This window comes from Caloenas nicobarica, chromosome 3 (genome assembly GCF_036013445.1).
Source record: "Caloenas nicobarica isolate bCalNic1 chromosome 3, bCalNic1.hap1, whole genome shotgun sequence".
In the NCBI taxonomy this organism is placed as follows: Eukaryota; Metazoa; Chordata; class Aves; order Columbiformes; family Columbidae; genus Caloenas; species Caloenas nicobarica.
This window is the reverse complement of record NC_088247.1, coordinates 13810905-13829866: the sequence shown is the minus strand read 5'-3', so window position 1 is coordinate 13829866 and position 18962 is coordinate 13810905. Positions and strand designations below refer to the sequence as shown.

Below are 18962 nucleotides of genomic sequence, written 5' to 3'. Positions count from 1 at the left end.
ATACAGATGCCAACTTTACATACGCACAAACACATGCGTTTACACGAAGATTGATTTCATAGTTTTCTGTCTTCCAGTGAAGCTCTACGGGAATTCGCTGATGTCTAAAAGGGCTGAGTTCAAATTGCAGGCTATGGACATCAGCAGGATGCCATTCTGTCCTCTCATGCCTCGTAACAAAATTTACAGGAACTTAGTATCATTTCAGACCACTGCCAAATTTGAAATTTGCCAAAGGGATTAAATGTTACAGGGTTGGCAAACCAGGGAGGACAGGCAGTGACATGCAAAGAGCCAACACTGCTGTCCCACAAATAACACTTCCTTAAGAAAACACATATAAAAAATGATTTTATGAATAATATTTATTCACTGTGCAGGTCTTTATGCCACAAGCTCATTTGAAAGACAAAGCAGGGAAGAAAACAGTTTATTTGTGAACACTGGAATTTATCAATACTTAGGGAGTTTTGACTCTTTTCTCCATGTTTTTTTCTCTGAAAAATAAATGCAAAAACTACTCCAAGCCCTCAATTTTTCATTTAGCATGTAATAAAATCTCAATAAACTTAAAAGTATATATTGCAGTTAAACAGCCACATCTCTAAGCAATTACAAAATCATAGAAAATATTAAGCTATTCTTTCTTCTAAAACTCCTGAGGATTAAAAGGTATGATCAAGTTTCTTGGGTTTACTTTGAGTTTAGTAGCTAACCTGGTTATAACGAAATGCAGCTATCAGTTGTAGTTACCTTCCCATTCAGATCTCATCTTCAACCTCCCCATCAAACCCCTAAGGGCTATGGAGAAAGACAACCACAATTAAACAGAGATGCACAACACTGCCTTGGTCACACCAAGTCTGGATGCAGTTTAATGGCACAACTGAGGAAAGAATATTTTGCTGGGCCCAAACTGATGGGTGCTACCACTTCACTCAAAAATGCTCAGTGTACCACCTACATCCAGACAGAAAGTATAAGAAAGTCAAAGTCCAAGACTTGTGACCATATCAAATCCACAAAAGCAGCAGCAAGCGTTATATTGAGTTTTGTTACGCACGCTGTTGCCTCTGGGGAAGGTGTTGAGCTGTTCCCTCACACCTGGAGCACGATGCTGCTACCGTAATAGAAACAAAGGCTGATACATCAACTTCTCCCAAGACAATGTGCTAAGTACAACTGGGGTTTCTTTACTAAACCGCATCTTCTTCCAGGTTCGTCGGTTCTTCAAACAGAGCTGAAACCTGTTGCTGCAGCTGTCCTACAAGACAACTAGAAGTAAACAAATGGGACGCAATCTTAGCACATTTGATTTTGCTGACATGTTTTTTAGTTACTAGTATAGTAGCTAATAACTCCTAGGAGCATTCAAGTTTCATAGGGCAAAATTCTCCCAAAACCTTAAAGTAGGCCTGAAAAGACAGGAAAAACACTGAATTATAAATGGGGTTCATATCTATGTAATTTTATTTAAAATTTTGGCAGTGTGCTATTAATATGCACATTTTCAAGCCTCAGAATCCTGAAAGTGATAACTCAGCATAAGGACTTTCATGGGAATTGATAAAGCAAAGAATTAAAAAGAGGGAATAAGTGGGATCCAATACTGTTAATCCAGGGCTAAATGCCTTCCAATTAGCAAATTACCAATCCATTCATTTACAGAAAGCTATGCTAGACTCATGTATAAGAACACTGACTATTGATTACCTAAAGGTGCAATACAGCAGGACTGCTCAGCTTTCCAGAGGAAAAGACAGAACTCTCATAGTTCCATAGCACAGTTGAAAGGAACTTGTAAGTGAAATTCAGATTGAGCATAGAATATGAGCGGTGGAAGAGAACAGAAGTATCAAAATTGTAAAAACAGTCCACACACTTGTGAAGAAGAAGATAGAGGCTTTAAAACTAAAGCTGGAATCTAAAATTTCTTCTTCAAGCAAAAGTCCTCAAAACTGCAATTTCCATCTCAAACGCAGCCACTGAATTGTAAACAACCAGTTCCAATTACCCAGGTTGGAATAGGAAGTGTTGCCAAAGATCTGCCAGCTAACACCATTTGCCCTAAGAAAGCAAGGAATACTTTTTAATCTTTGCCTCCCTCTCCTTTAAGACACAAGCAGCCCTAGAGCTTGTGGACTTCCAGCATGCAAGGAAAGAGATTTTAAGTGCCAATTTAAAACTATTTTTGCATTAAGAGAGCAGGAAAGGAACAAAATGTTAATACGTCTCCATTTATACAAGCTTTACTGACCTTTTCTGATTCACAATGTTATTGTATTACAACTGTACAGTTAGCTGTAGAAGTACCATGTATCTCAAACTACTGAATCATATACTTGTAGGACAAATACGCTGCTTTTCATGAAACAGTTGAAATAAAACTGTGTGGCTTATGAAGAAAATCTCACTTGAAACTCTTCTCATTCTGTAACTGATTTAATACATTCATTTTTCACAGCAGAACTTACCGCAGAGTGAAATATACAGATATCTTCTTTCGAAAGACACTAAGAGCATGTAAATATTTAAACAGTTCATTTCTTAAACCAGCAGGAGACAGCCAAAAGGAAAGACAGTCATAGGTGGTTTTGTGTGGCTTGGTTTTTTGTCTTGTTTTTAAAAAAGTGAAACTTCCAGATAACAAATTATTAAGTATAACCAATAAAATGTAGACATTTCAGAACATCACAAAAAGTTCTAATGATTCCAGAAGCTGCAATTAAGCATTAAGTAGCAAATAGAATACTGTAATGAAATCGCAATACTGAAAGCTGTATACACAGTGGCAGAGAATCTGAAGAAGTGAATACACAGGCATACATACAAAGGACATTAACAATCGATTGCAAATTTCTATTTGAGTATCATACACGGTACAATTCAGGAAACGTTCAACAATTCTTTCCCCCACTATGATCTTATCTTTGTCAGCCCCCAAATACCAGTTTCTGCTTATTTAAAGACAACTGTCAGATTTCAGATTTCTAGTCTTTACTGAGCAACTTCTTTTAAAAATACCACTTCTCTTCAAAACTCTGCAGCTACTTCCATCAAGACAATTTACCAACGTTAAGATGTTGAACCAGATCACAGTTCATACAAAATGACCAGAAAATACTTCAAATCACTTTTTGCGGTTCTCCATATTTAAATCCATGCATAGATTATCTTATATTTACTACATATAGTAAATACAGCAGTGAATATCCATGTACCCATACCTTCTGTAGTTGGAAGTAGGTCTTTTCCTTTGCTCTTTGTTTCTGTTAGTTTCTCTGTTCTCAGCAATATTTCTGCAAAGCTTTCCAAAGAATTGTTCTCGTACGTGCCATAGTTCATTTCAGACTAGAAGTAAAATAAGATAATTGACACACGCGCACTACACCCTACAGCTATACTTAGCTCACTTGCATCAGATGCAATTATCTACCTTGGTTACTGCATTTGCTCTCTCTTCTGTTTAATTCTGGATTTTTTTTTCCTACTATCGCATAAAATTTCAGGTCACACAAATTATCCAAAATCCCTATTATTACTTAATTATAAGATCTCAACAAAAAACTCACACTTCAGAATTCTGTAACAGAAACTTACTTCTGCAACATATGGATCAGCAATTAGAGACTCATAAAACGGATGACAGCCTTGTTTTTCCACAGTGGCATTTTCTCCAGGCCCACTTTTTAATACATCTCCAAATCCTTGGCCCTGGGAAAAATAAGTATAGTTGAGCCTAGCTGTAAAAAAGCTCATTAAAAAGCCTGTAAATGCTGTTCAGAAGGGAAACAACTGTAAATGAAAATATCACTGAATTCAGTGGGGAGCAAGACAGGAGTCATCTTATATAAACCAGTGCTGAATGAGGTCTGGTATTCTTAAAAAAAGAAAGAAAATCATGGTCAAAAGCAGTATCAGAAAAACTAGCCTCATAAACATTATAGAAAATCCACTGAAATAGAGAAGGTAGAAAAGAGAAACTGAAAAGAAGCAACTCTGAATATCAAATGCCGGTATTTAGAGAGTGGGCTTCATTGTGCCTTCTTCCTCAAAGTTCTGAGGTTCTGCCAAATTTCAACTATGTCTTCTCACATTATGCTAAAAAAGGGAGAAAACAGATTAAAACCAGAAAACAGCTTCAGTCCCCTTCTTTCATCGGGATTTGCTTGCAAACAATCCTGTGATGTCACTAGTTCATTTATTGATTTGCGGTCTTCAGTTATCAGATACCTACAAAGAGGCCTACTAAGGTATCAGTAAATGTGCAAACATCTGCAGACACATCAGCAATCCCTTACATGTGATGGCCGAAGGTAAGTTAATGATCTCTTCCACCACTGTCCATCACTGACAGCATGCAGCATGGCTTTTGTAGTCATAGTTGTGTTAGACAACACCTTCATAGTTTTTGATGTCGTCCAGTACAACAAATCGGCAGACTGGCTAGAGGAGACGTTGGTTTCATCCTGTGAGCATATCCAACACACAACAGCAAGCATTAGATTCATGCTTTAATTAGGCTAATGACCTAAAGCCAAATGTATTAGAGATCAGGCACACTATATTAATAACATATTTTAATGATCATTAATTTAAGCAACAGCTGTCATAAAAACATACAAAAGACAAGTTAAAAGTGATTTAGAAGTTTCAATCCGAAGTGAACAGCACGATCAGTAGAACATTTTGCCCCTTATTCAACTATAATCTAATTTCCACAGACACAAGTTCGTTTTAATTCTGAAGTTTATAATGGTACTATTTTACATAATTCTGAAATGCTTCTGTTAAAATAACCATCTTTCTACAAATGAGGAGATGAAGCATGCTAAAATTAATCTTCAATAATTAAAGAAAGCTGATAGTAGAGACAATCTTGTGTTTGTACAGAGGTAGCATTAATGAAGTTGAATTCTCAGTAGGGGAAATGGTGAAGAGATGTAAACATTCATCTCCACACCAACTGAAAAATGCAACATTGAGATTTGAAATTCTGCAGTTGGCACATATAAGGTACCTAATATAGCAAAGACCGCAAAAATGAATCGAGACCCCACCCTGTTCTCAGTTCCAAACTGCTTCTGCAATACACGCACGTATGCATTGACAGGTTACCCTGTTAAACATCTCCAGTCTCAGTAAACTTGTACCTAATTCATTTCTTAAAAAAAGAAGGCACGTCCCACACATGGTGCTTTTCGTACCAGCCCTTCCTCATGTAAAGCATTTAAATAATACCCAGGAAATCCATGTTGGTTGATCTGTGCTATGCCAATCCTGAGAGGTTTGTGTTAATTGCACGCTTTGCAAAGCCTACACATTAGACATAAACATGTAATTAGCATGATAATTTATATTTTTTGTCGCTAAAGACAGCATCTTCTTCCATAGAGCGAACTTCAACAGCTTTATATCCAATGTTTCTCCCTAACAACTCTGTTATTCATTTCCCCATACACCAAAGTGTATTGAAATAGAAAAATTCTACCTGTGTAACTGAATGTGAGGTATTAGAATTACAAAATTTCAGACATCACAGCAAAAGGGCACAAGTTACGCTCAAGTGAATTATGTCCTACCTTAACTTCAATGACAAAACATGTCAGCTTCAGTAAGGCAGAACTTCAATGCAGACAGACTTTTATTTAGTACCTGTTAATGTATTCTGCGGTAAATCACTGCCTCGAGCTGACCACTGAACTAGTAGATCCATCTTAAGTCTTCCTTTCCATTAAGGTTTCAGCATTTTTTTTCCAATCTTTCCTGAAATTATATTGTGCATTTCACCGATGCACCACCAAGGAACTGACTGGCAAAACGGGAAATTTCGGCTCTTACCTCTCCAAATGAATAGCGAGCATGCCAAGTACAACATGCCAGAATTCCTACTCCTCTGAAAAGTAAAAAGTGACAGAAAATCCTAGGTCTGGTGGCTTGGGGGGTAGGGGCGAATTTCTTGTTTGTGTTTTTTTTAAATAAATCACTCTTGGTACTTAGTATGAACGCTTTTTGTAATATATTTTAAATGTCATATAGAGAATACTAGTTTCTCCTTCTGTCTCCATTTTCAAGCAAATGCTGCGGGACACCTAAGTGATTCTTTATAGGGAAAAAATAAAACCAAACAACCAAAACCCAAACAAAAAACCAAAAAACAAAAAACCAAAACCAAACAAACCAACCAACCACACAGAACCATGAAAAAAAGTCCCCTTCCCCAAGATCTCAACTGCATTTGAGCAAAACACTATTTTAAAAATAAAGTTCCTTCAGCAGTGTGAAAACTAATTGGCTACCTTGTATGCTGGTGTGTGCTGCTATAACTCTACTGCTTTCAGATAAATTATATTGATTTTTTTCTAAAAAGATTTTCAACTCTTACAAGTAATTACAGTCTTCTCTGCACAAACACGAATTCTGTTTTCTGAAAAGCCATTCCTCTGTGTACCTGAAACTGCAACACTTGCAGGCTATAACTTTTTGCTATCCTGAATCAACCTCTTGTAAAAGAAATTAATTTTAAAGACAGTTGGAAATCACATTTTAAGAAGACTAATTGTATCCTTTAATTGTATCTTCAGAAGGAAGTTATAGTTTCAAAGATTTGAAGGGTAGCCTGGAAGAAAATTATTTACTTATATTATTGCTTCCTGATATCCTTTATAAAAGTAAGCACTTCCGATTTAAAACAAAATAACAAGTTATTAATCCTAAATTGTCAGCTTTAAAATTGTATGAATCTAAGTCGATGTAAAAAAATCAAATTCTGAATTATCAAGATACTCCAAAATAACAGCTGAAATATATATATTTTTTCACATATACAATATATATATAATTCCAAATAGTCTAATACAAGGACAAATGAGAAAGTTGACTATTTTTATACAAGGCAGAGAAGAGAAAGTAATAAATTAATACACCTGCAACAGGGATTTTTTGTCTTCAATGGCAATTAGTCAAGGTGCAAGGATCAAAACATGCAAAACCCATACACTGTATACACGTTATGCATTAAGAGTCAATATGAATTAAGATTATGAAGGAAACAAAACGAGGTGGAATAGATTCTGTTCAGAAGACACAACATCAAGTATTAGCTTTCTGTATTCTTTTTCCCTTTTTGGTAACCCCATTGGAAAATAGGAATTTAAAACAGTCTCTTTTATAGAAGTATTCATGTTCATTTTATGTTGATGTTTCGTGCCTTGGAGGGTTTTGTTTTGGGGTTGGTTTGTTCTTTCTTTTCATAATGTACGTTGCAGCTAATGAACCAGTCTAATTGAAAACTCCAGTCCTGCAGACCCAAGGTGAGAGACCACAGAAACAATTCAGTTCAGAATTCAAGTGTCACTGGATGTCTAATTCTTATTAGGTCTGTAACTTCACTAGTGCTGAAAAAGCTATCCAGCCTTAAGCATACACAATGCATTTGATTCAACTGCTTAAACACAGGCTTTGATGACTGTCTGAGATCCATGGCAGTAATTAAGAAATCTGCTTAACACTTGTAAGTCTGACAGAGGACATAGACTTTTTGGGTCAGTAGCTAAAGGACAGGAAGATAATTTAGGGCATCTCAAATTGTTGGTATCTATGATTAAGTAACTAAATCAAGCACCTAATGGCTGATTAACTGTACTATTCTCTATGCACCATTGACTGGATCTCCATTGACTACAAGAGGAGTTTAAATATCACATATCCAGAGTTACACGTTGAGATTTTTCTCCTTATCTGAACAAGAGTTCAGTGACACTGTAAATGAACATGATTCCTTCAGGAATTACAGCGACCTCTTCCTATGAGAAGAATTCTAATTTTGGTATCACAGAATTAAGACCAATACATTTATTAAACCACAAAACACAGCTCCTGTTGATCTCAAGACAAAAATAATTAAAAAAAAGTAGTCACAACTATCTGAAATAGCAGCTAGAGCATTATTTTTGCCCTGAGGTTCCAAAGCCTCCAGGTGTAAGAATTCCCAGTGCATGCTACATAAATAGAACATTCCCTAATTACTTCTAACCAGTGGTGATAAAAATGCATGACATACCAATTTAATGTACAGAAATGTTTTAAAAGATCCTGTACTTTTCCAGATTTAGTACTTGGAGAAAATCCAAAAGCAAAGAAGTTGCTAATGCTCTATTAATCAGAAATCTTATTTTCTATAAGCAACGTTTAAGAAAATCATTCCTATAATTTGATGATGCTCTTCTCTAGAAATTAGGTCTGCTTCCCTGTCAAAGGGGTTGTTTTCAAGGGAACTTGAAACTATACATTTCTCTTGTGCTGATGTGCCACTTTGCAGTAATTAAGTCTTCATGTTCAAATATGTAAGAGAATTATTTTATTCATAACAGATAATGCATGTTTTAAGTATTACGCAGATTTAACAAAGTCAGAGCTCATTTATGAGGCAACTGATGGTTATTGTTTCTGCTGCTTATACACAACACAGCATCTCATGACCAAGCATTACATTTTAATCTAACGATGTTAGCAATACTATTGTGAAATGCTTTTCATGAATGAAGATCTTAATTTTCTCACTGAGATATTTTGTTTGAGAAGCACAAGATTAGTTGTTGAGGCATCTGCAGCACGCAAAGAGAAAAAAAAAACAACACGGTGAAACAGAATATTTTGCTTAAAAAATAATCTATTATGTTGTAATCATTGTAGCTTGCAGAGGATAATTTCTCCACCGGATCCCATGAGCTGAATCAACAGTGACAAGCTGGCACTATAAGGTAATGAAATACATCCTTCTGCAAATGTATTAGCTCCTACAGAATAATTACATGCATCTTTACCATGGCAATCGCGAATTTCCTTCTGAGCAGGACCACCAAAAACTTTGAGAAAAGTTATATGGAAGTCAATATGACAGCAATATTAAATGACACATTTCTATACAATTTGTGAAGATATGTAGCCAGCTGCTATCAAGATTTCTGCAAGTTTCATTGGAAAAATAGTTTCAGAAGAAAAGGTTAAGACAATAAAAATGAAATTAGTTGAGACGTTTCTAAAGAGGAGTTCATCAAGAGAACAATGATTGACAAGTATGAACAGCTGGTAATGTACGTTGGTATAATTAAAAAAAAAGGTAGTGGCAACTAATGATTCAATACTAGATAAAGGTAAGGAGAAGTTGAAAAAGATCAGTAAAGCTTTGACAGAGAAAGTTGATTTACTTACAGATCAATATTTTTAATGCAACAGGGATAGAGATGCCCCAACACATCAGCTAGAAGAAGCTGAGTCAAGCCAAGATATGGAAAATTACATTTAGAGCACCAATTTGAAAAGCTATCAGTAAGTAAGAAACTCTTTGAGAAAAGGATGTTATAAGTTAATCAGGACATAAGTGAAAAGAAGTAAAAAGAAAGGGAAAAAATATTATTTGTTTTTTTCTTTGAAGAAACTGAAATTCTGTGCAAGACAACGAAGGTGAAGCGTGAGGAATTAGCTGAAGTGGAACTATGGGGATTGCAGTTACGGGACTCAGTTAAGTCAGAGAAACCAGGTTATTGAATATATTGCTTTTCTAACATTTCAGATGTCTGTAACAAAGAAAGGGTTACACAGTGACTAAATTATTGGCTATGTTTCCTCCTGTGGCATTGCAAGAAATGAAAGAAGCTACAAATCTTTATTAAGTCAACTGGGAGAGAACAAAGACAGAATTAGCCAATATACTGAACTCATTTCATAGCGTAACAGTCTAAAATATGACATGCCAAGAAGCTGTATTAAAACAGAAAGAAAAAAAACCTCAATGCAGCAACATACAAACTTGCCAGGTCAACTCTCTGCCCACTTCCAATTCTAAACAGACAACCAGCCACAACTAAGGGGCGGGGGTGGGGGGGCGGTTTGGAAATGAAAGATATACTGGAGAAAATAAGAGTGGATAATTTTCTGAATGTAAATTCCCCAGCATAATGCAAATTGCTTCAGATATCCGAACTGAACTGGTAATGTAGTTAATTAGTGAGTTTATTCAACTCTGATACACCTTGAATAACTTCTGAATCATTTATATGTGTAATTGTTCTGTCACAACATAGTCAATAGTACTACAGCATATGAAAGGTGATGCATGACAAATTTGTTATATACATTAAAATATTGTAAACATACCTATCCACACCCACATCAGAAGGTTCCACAATTTTATTAACATCTACTTAATAGTCTTCCTCTCAGAGATATTCATTTACCAATTTCCAGAAAATAAAAAAACATTTGTGCCAGTGAACAGACTTGCTTTTCACATCACTGATTCTACCAGATACATAGCATGTTAAGCTCTCTTCTTCTGCACACTGTTTTCAGGGCTTTTTTACTTCCCTGCTCATTTATTTTCCGCACGTGCAAACACGTACATGTATGTTTACATATGCATATATGTACACAAAGTATGCACATATACCTATATAGATATAAAAAACTTACACAAAATATCGGCATATATATAGAAGTTATCTGTTCCCATTCCAATAACATGAAAGAGAGGTGTCGTTTAAGCCACATGGTGTTACATTTACCAAAGGCAAAGAGCAGTGTATTCCATCTACAGCTGTCTTCGGCAAAAATTCCTCAAGGGTATAATGACATTAAGGATGCTACCACTCAGATACTGTTCTCAAAATGCCAGACTATGCAACATGAACTATCATTTTCCTTTCTCTCTTCTTTCCTGTACTTCTTTAAGGTTCCCCCTTCCAGCCCCCCAAGATCTGTTTATCGTCTACAGAAAAACATCATTAAACAGAACACGGAGAAAAAAATAAATTAAACTTAGAATTTTCCACTCTGAAGAGGATGAAAAAAACCATTCTTTCATAAATAGGTAATTACGTCGTCTTTAAAGAGAGAAATATGCTTGTAATAGTACATGTACAAAACTTGTTTAAATAATAAACATGAAAAGTAGAAAGAACAGACTATTTTCCTGCTGCCCTGCCTCTATTTCCCACAAAAGTCAATGTTCCTTTTAATCTTACACATAAAAATAATTTCCTATGCAATATATTAATATGAAAGTTATAAAACTGCTAAGTCATAAACTTCATGATGCACAGAACAAAGGGGAAAAATAAGTTTAATTCAAGACAGTTTTAAATTAAATATGTAGCTCAGGTTTCTTTTCAAATGTTTTGCTTTGCAGTTTGGACATAAAAAAGAAAATCAAACCAACATTAATGTATGTTATTGGTTTAAGTTTTGTTGCACTTTCTCCTGACTCTGAGTTTATGGTGTGTTTGTCTGTTTGGTTTGTTGTTTTTGTTTGTTTTGTTTTTTAATATGGTGCTAAGACTGTGTAGAAAGAAGCAATAAAAAATCAGCATGGACTAAGTATCAAGTAAGTATAAGACTAAGCAAAACCTTCAGCTTAAAAGTCTAAAACCAGAAATTAGTAGATGTCTTTAATATTGTGCATTTTATCTAGTAATCAGGTAGTTATTGCTAAAAACTCAAATTCCACTCTTCAGCATAATGCAGAACAAAATCATTATTACTTTAAAAATTCTCTCTAAGCTTACCTCTGTATCCTTACTGTTCAGTGAAGAATGTCCTGATATATTTATATTCTCAGCTCCTTCTGAAGGAAGAAATTGGTAATTCACAGCCTGATAAAGAATCTATAAACACAAAATAAATATCATCTCTTACCAAACAAATAATAATGAAATGTAAGAATCATGACTGACATAATAGGAAACCCACGGAATTTTGGTGTATAAGCTTCCATGATATAAAAATAACAGTGTAGGGGAAGACAGAAGGAAGAACATAAAGGTATCTTTGACATCTTCTCACTGTTGTAGTCCCTAAACAAAAGGGCCTTCCCTTCTGTGTGATTTTTGTGCAATATTTTTCGCACAATGTAAGAATATTTTTTTTAATATATTAAATTACTTTTTTAAATTATATGTGACCTGCTGTGCTACAGAACTTCCATGAAAAACATCCATTATCTGAATGGATATACCATTATCTGAGGTACTGGGCAACTCCACAGAGGCAAGTGTTACCTGAGATAATAGTTCTGTAGGCAGAATTTCTACAGGCCATAGAACTGATGAAGGTCCACAAAACATTCCTATAGCTGTTTAGAGTAATCTGGTCAGCATGACCTTCTGATAAAGGTTTTTTGCATACATCTATCTGTGTACATACAGAGTGCTTGGACAGAACATATAGGACCATTAATGAACTGAGCCGAAAAGTTTACACTTAGTTTAAAGAGAATGTAACTGCAGAAGAAACTGGTTAAACATCCTCTGACAGAAATCACAATTTGAGCTTGGCTTTTTGGGCCAAATACTGAATTAATCATCACTGCACTTTTACTACACATGATATTGCACTAACAAAGAAACCTGAGCAACAAATTCAGTCTCAAGTTTTGTGAATGGAGAAGACAGAAAACTTCTGCCCTTGGAGAAGTCAGATCCAAGAGGGTAAGAACCAGTTACACTACAACTAATAGGACACGAAGCCTTGAGTAGGAATGAGACACGGATACAGTGGCAGTGAACTGACAGAAAGTCTAACAAATTTTCGTTTATGCAGTGTCAAAAATTTGTTTGACTTCAAATTCTAATTCTAGGTAGAGGTACATAAAGGGAGAAACAAACTTTTACTTCTATATTGTACAGGTTATCAGTTCTGCTAAGATTCCACTTGTGTTTACACTCATAACTGAACCCACCTCTCTCAAATTTGAGTGCTTTCATGGTGAAAAAAATAAAGTCTAGCTCCTTCAAGCTATTCTCCATTTCAAATCCTTTGTAGCATTTTATTCTACTATCCCACAACTGAAGCAGCACAGAGTGCCTCCATACGTTGCCTGTTATTTCTCATACACGTTGCTATACAAGCAATTTTGTAAAGAAAAAGGCTACACGCTTGCAGCTGCCTTAATTAGACCGTGTATGTACTGCAGCCATTGCTCCTTTCTCCCCCATTCTTCAGACACAGAATGCAAGCCTCTAAGATGTTTCCACGAACACTGTAAACTCGGTAGACAACTAAGACAAATATGAACTTTTAAACAAGTAATAGTACAAGAGCCAAGTCACAGTTACACTGAACAGAAATTTAACCTTCTGACAATCCAAACTACCTCACTGCAGTTTTAAACAAAAGGTCAAAAGGTCTGCTATGTCATCCTGACATAACTTGCATTTAAATGACACAATTATGTGTCCTCATATATAGAATATGATCAGCTGAACACCTAAGACCTGATTCTATTAAGACAGTCATTGCAGAGTTAATAAAGATGGCTCAGACACGAAGCCCGCTGCAGCTGTTAAAACCATTACATGGCTGAAATCAGTGAGAAAAGAACTTCATTGTATATTGGGTAGAGATCATAAAAATGTAAGAATAAACATTTAATCAGCATTTACGTGGGCATTTAACGAAGTCCTATTATAAGGCATAAACAGGTAAAAGAACCTGGAAAACATTGGAAAAAAGTATTTAACTGCATTTGTAAATAAAATGTTTAAATTGGGCAATACATTCAGAAATCAAAAGTACTGAAGATAGACAATACAACTGTACTTCTCCTTGAGAAGATAACTCATCATATAAAATGCTTATAAAGAGACTTTATTTGTTGAAATACAACTGTGAAAGCAGACAAATACAGTACAACAAATATAAACTTCTTGAGGGGGAGAACTTCAGGGAACAAACTTAAGCCTCCTTTACTTTGGAAAGCATCGAACTTGTATGAAAGAAAGTTCAGAAACACCCACCTGGGTTTGCAACGAGCTGCTCACTCCCAGCAAGGCCTCTATAGCACTTGGGGGACAGTGTGTCAGCGCAAAAGCCATGAGCTCCTGCCGCATCCCCAGATCATGAAAGCCTTCCGATTGCCCAAGCTGGCTGCAGACTTCCCAGCTTTTAGAATAACCTACAAGGGAACATAAAACATTCTCCTGAGGTCTGTAAGCTTCACAAGTGATAGGAGGATGCTGCATAGTTCTTACCAGATGAGATAAAGGAGGGCACGTGGCATTCCTGCCGACGCTTAACACCCTCTGAGAAAAAGGAACCATAAAGGCTCCATCAAACAGAGATGTAACGCAACTTTAGACTGACAAAATACATAGGAAATTTGTTATTATCATGTTGTAGATATCAGTACAACAGGTATGGGGAGGACTGCACACTAACTCTATTTTTACATTATTGCAATAAGAAAAACATATTTTACTTCAGAGCATGTTATTGAACACCTTACTGGAATGGCTGTAAAAAATTAAATGTAAAATATATCACTTGATATTTTAAGAGAACCTCAATTCATTTGAGTTTTTTTTCTCCCTCAATCTCAAGGCAGAAAAGAAACCAAAGAAACAAATTGCATATTCCTTAGTATCTTGATAAATATGTCCCTTACCTTCATTCATACCCTGGCATATACAAATTACATAAATAGCACAAGTATTTAAGGGTTTTGATAGAAAAATAGACATCTAAAAGACCTACATGTTGCTGCTACCTGAAGTCACATATTTTTACCTGTTTGAGAGGGGTACAGTGTAGAAGGAATGAGAAACTGTGGTCCCCAGAGGCATATAAAAAAGCTCTCTAAGGTTACAGGTCTAATAGTTCAGTAACCGCCTTATTACATACAGTATTCGCTGTATACATCTCTACTCCATGTATTTAAGTATTACATATAGCAAAAATATTAGCATGTTTTTATCTTGCAAAAGAAATATCACAGATAGGATCCATTTTTCCTGCATGAGGAGGAGATTACAGGAATCTGGCTGTCACCTCATCTCATCAGCTCCTATACATCACACACATGTTTTGTCAGTAAGCCCAGTTTAAAGATATCTGTACTGTATTTTATAATGTGCACACAAGTTAGCTGGAAACCAAAGTCAGCACTTATTACAACAGTCTAGAATACAGATTGAAAACTAAATATAAGACCCCCTACCCAAATGGCTAACAAAACTAAACATGAACAAATGGGATAGCAACTGTAGAAAAAGATTTTACACTATGTGAATGAACTTTTGCGAACTGAAACACAGCTTAAGAAAGATATTGAAATATATTTCCATAAAGAATTTTATTGAGAAGAAACATGACTGCATACAAATGATAATGAGCATGTATGGACCAACATACATGTTTAATCTGAATAGTGTTGCATATGAACATGCATTAACAAAAACATAATACTAAAACACAGCAAACCCAATTTAAACAACATGACAATGTAAACAACATGACAAATTACAACTATTTCTTTTGATTTCTTGCAATAAAAAGTACTGAAGAGAAAAATGGAATCCTCACTGGGATATATTTTTGAGCTTCTGATGCAAAAAATAAAGGATTATCTAAATGGCAGTATGCAACTTCAGTTGAGAGATATCAGTGAACTAAACTGATTTAGAAAAAGACAGCATTGCTCCAGAAGTTACTGTGGCTCAAGCATTTTGTAGTTCCATGCCTACATGGAGTTCCTCCTCCATGACAATAGGATTTCTCCTATTTCATACCACCTGCCTTCTACAGTTGACATGCTGATGTCAGCTGATTTCCATAAACAAAATGTAATTGATTTTTGAATGAAATGGACCAATCGACATATCATACTTCACCGTAAGCCAAGAGTCAAAACTCAGGTTTCTACCACCATCATCCCATACCACCCCCATTTATTCACTTCACCTGTGGCCATGAGCTCTTGGCAATGCATACTGGCTGCTTTGTAGTCTTGGAAACTGAGAGCTTGCTGCACTAAAAGGATTAAAACTTGACCTTTTCTCTCCATCTGATCATCTCCTGTAAGAAAAATACAACACACTAATTAGTTAGTTAATCAGAATTAATGGTTGACTTAAGCTGCCTACTCTATTTCTTAAGAAAACTATATGCAAAAACATGAAAAGCTTGTCTTAAAATTGAAGCAAATACAAAATTATCTACTTTTTCCTGAAGGAAACAATCAAAACAGTAATGTATTTTAAAAGTGATTGGTATCATAGCCTGCTAAAAAGAGCTACACAGCATAAAAAGTCCAGATTTAAAAAAAAAAAAAAAAAAAAAAAAAAAAAAAAAAAAAAGGAGTTTTGAAAATGATGGCCAAGACACAGATTAAAACTGATATTTGAGGTAAGGGAAATATAAATTGAAATCCTGACACTGAAAAAGCTTCTGTAAACTGTAATAGAAGAATTTTGAAATTTTGAATTGTTTTGTTATGGTATACAAATCAGTTTAAACTCCCACTTCACAGAGCCAAATAATTCAGGAGGCCTGGTAGACACGGGTACCTGAAAGTACCTACCCTCATAAACTTAGCGAGCAGAACTGAAACTATTTTTTCACAGAATCACAGAATCACAGAATGTTAGGGATTGGAAGGGACCTCAAAAGATCATCTAGTCCAATCCCCCTGCCAGAGCAGGAACACCTAGGTGAGGTTACACAGGAAGGCGTCCAGGCGGGTTTTGAATGTCTCCAGAGAAGGAGAATCCACAACCCCCCTGGGCAGCCTGTTCCAGTGTTCTGTCACCCTCACTGAGAAGAAGTTTCTTCTCAAATTTAAGTGGAACCTCTTGTGTTCCAGCTTGAACCCATTACCCCTTGTCTTACTGTTGGTTGTCACCGAGAAGAGCCTGGCTCCATCCTCGTGACACCCACCCTTTATATATTTATAAACATTAATGAGGTCACCCCTCAGTCTCCTCTTCTCCAAGCTAAAGAGCCCCAGCTCCCTCAGCCTTTCCTCATAAGGGAGATGCTCCACTCCCTTAGTCATCTTTGTGGCCCTGCGCTGGGCTCTCTCCAGCAGTTCCCTGTCCTTCTGGAACTGAGGGGCCCAGAACTGGACACAATATTCCAGATGAGGTCTCACCAGGGCAGAGGAGAGGGGAAGGAGAACCTCTCTGGACCTACTAACCACCCCCCTTCTAATACACCCCAGGATGCCATTGGCCTTCTTGGCCACAAGGGCACAGTGCTGGCTCATGGTCATCCTGCTGTCCACCAGGACCCTTTCCCCTACACTGCTCTCTAATAGGTCATTCCCCAACCTGTACTGGAACCTGGGGTTGTTCCTGCCCAGATGCAAGACTCTGCACTTTCTCTTATTATATTTCATTAAATTTTTCCCCGCCCAACTCTCTAGCCTGTCCAGATCTCGCTGGATGGCAGCACAGCCTTCTGGCGTGTCAGCCACTCCCTCCCAGCTTGGTGTCATCAGCAAACTTACTGATAGTACACTCAATTCCCTCATCCAAGTCATTGATGAATATATTGAACAGTATTGGTCCCAGAACTGACCCTTGAGGCACTCCACTAGATACAGGCCTCCAACCAGACTCCGCCCCATTGATCACGACTCTCTGGCTTCTCTCCTTCAGCCAGTTTGCAGTCCACCTCACTACCCGATCATCCAGTCCACACTTCCTCAGTTTTGCCGTGAGGATGCTGTGGGAGACGGTGTCAAATGCTTTGCTGAAGTCAAGGTAGACCACATCCACTGCTCTGCCATCGTCAATCCACCTTGTTACGTCTTCATAAAAGGCTATGAGGTTGGTCAAACACGACTTCCCCTTGGTGAAGCCATGTTGACTGTCCCTGATGACCCTCTTATCCTTGATATGTCTTAAGATGGCACCAAGGATAAGGTGTTCCATCACTTTCCCAGGGATGGAGGTGAGGCTGACCTGTCTATAGTTGCCCGGGTCCTCCTTCTTGCCCTTTTTGAAGACCGGAGTGACATTTGCTTTCCTCCAGTCCTCAGGCACCTCTCCCGTTTCCCAAGACTTGGCAAAGATGATGGAGAGCGGTCCAGCAATGACTTCAGCCAGCTCCCTCAGCACCCGCGGGTGCATCCCATCTGGACCCATGGATTTATGGATGTCTAGATTGCTTAATTGCTCCCTAACCCAGTCCTCATCAACTGAGGCAGACTCCTCCATTGCCCTGCCTTCCTCTGGGGCCTCAGGGGTACAGGGCTCCTCAGGACAGCCTCCGGCAGAGTAGACAGAGACAAAGAAGGCATTCAGTAATTCTGCCTTATCTGTATCTTCTGTCACCAGGGCACCCACCCCGTTCATCAGTGGGCCTACATTGCCTCTGGTGTTAGTTTTATCTGCCATGTATTTGAAGAACCTCTTCCTGTTGTCCTTGACCCCTCTCGCCAGGTTTAACTCTAAGGAGGCCTTAGCTTTCCTAGTTGCCTCCCCACATCCTCTGACAACAGCCTTATATTCTTCCCAAGTGGCCAGCCCCTCCTTCCATGATTTGTAAACCCTCCTCTTCCACTTGAGTTTGCCCAGCAGTTCCCTGTTTAACCAAGCAGGTCTCCTGGCTCCCTTCCTTGACTTCTTGCACGTCGGGATGCACTGATCTTGAGCTTGGTAGAAGCAGTCCCTGAAAGTTAACCAACTATCTTGGGCGCCTTTACCTTCAAGTAGCCTTGCCCACGGGATTTCCTCCAGCAATTGTTTGAAAAGGCCAAAGTCGGCCCTGCTGAAGTCCAGGGTTGCAATTCTGCTCGGTATTCTGCTCCCACCACAGGAGATTCTGAACTCCACCATCTCATGGTCACTGCAACCAAGACAGCCCCCCACCTTTACTGCTTCGACCAGACCCTCCTTGTTAGCAAGGACGAGATCCAGCAGCGCACCTCTTCTAGTCGGCTCCTCCACCATTTGCATCAGGAAGTTATCGTCAATGCACTGGAGGAACCTCCTAGACTGAGGCTGACTGGCTGAGTAGTCCTTCCAGCAAACATCAGGGTAGTTAAAATCCCCCATAACAACCAGAGCCTGTGACTGTGAGGCCGCTCTCAGCTGCCCATAGAAGGCCTCATCAACTTCCTCACCCTGATCTGGTGGCCTGTAATAGACTCCCACAACAGTGTCACCCCTGCCAGCCTGCCCCTT

General features: G+C 37.7%; 1 protein-coding gene across 1 annotated transcript in view; it reads right to left on the bottom strand.

Moving 5' to 3' along the window:
* NBAS (NBAS subunit of NRZ tethering complex) overlaps positions 1 to 18962 on the bottom strand; it is a 189320-nt gene that overhangs the window by 93378 nt on the left and 76980 nt on the right. Inside the window, 6 exon segments of the mRNA XM_065631127.1 lie at positions 3228 to 3351; positions 3601 to 3714; positions 4302 to 4469; positions 11565 to 11663; positions 13794 to 13951; positions 15736 to 15849. Coding sequence (XP_065487199.1) covers positions 3228 to 3351; positions 3601 to 3714; positions 4302 to 4469; positions 11565 to 11663; positions 13794 to 13951; positions 15736 to 15849 — 777 coding nt within the window.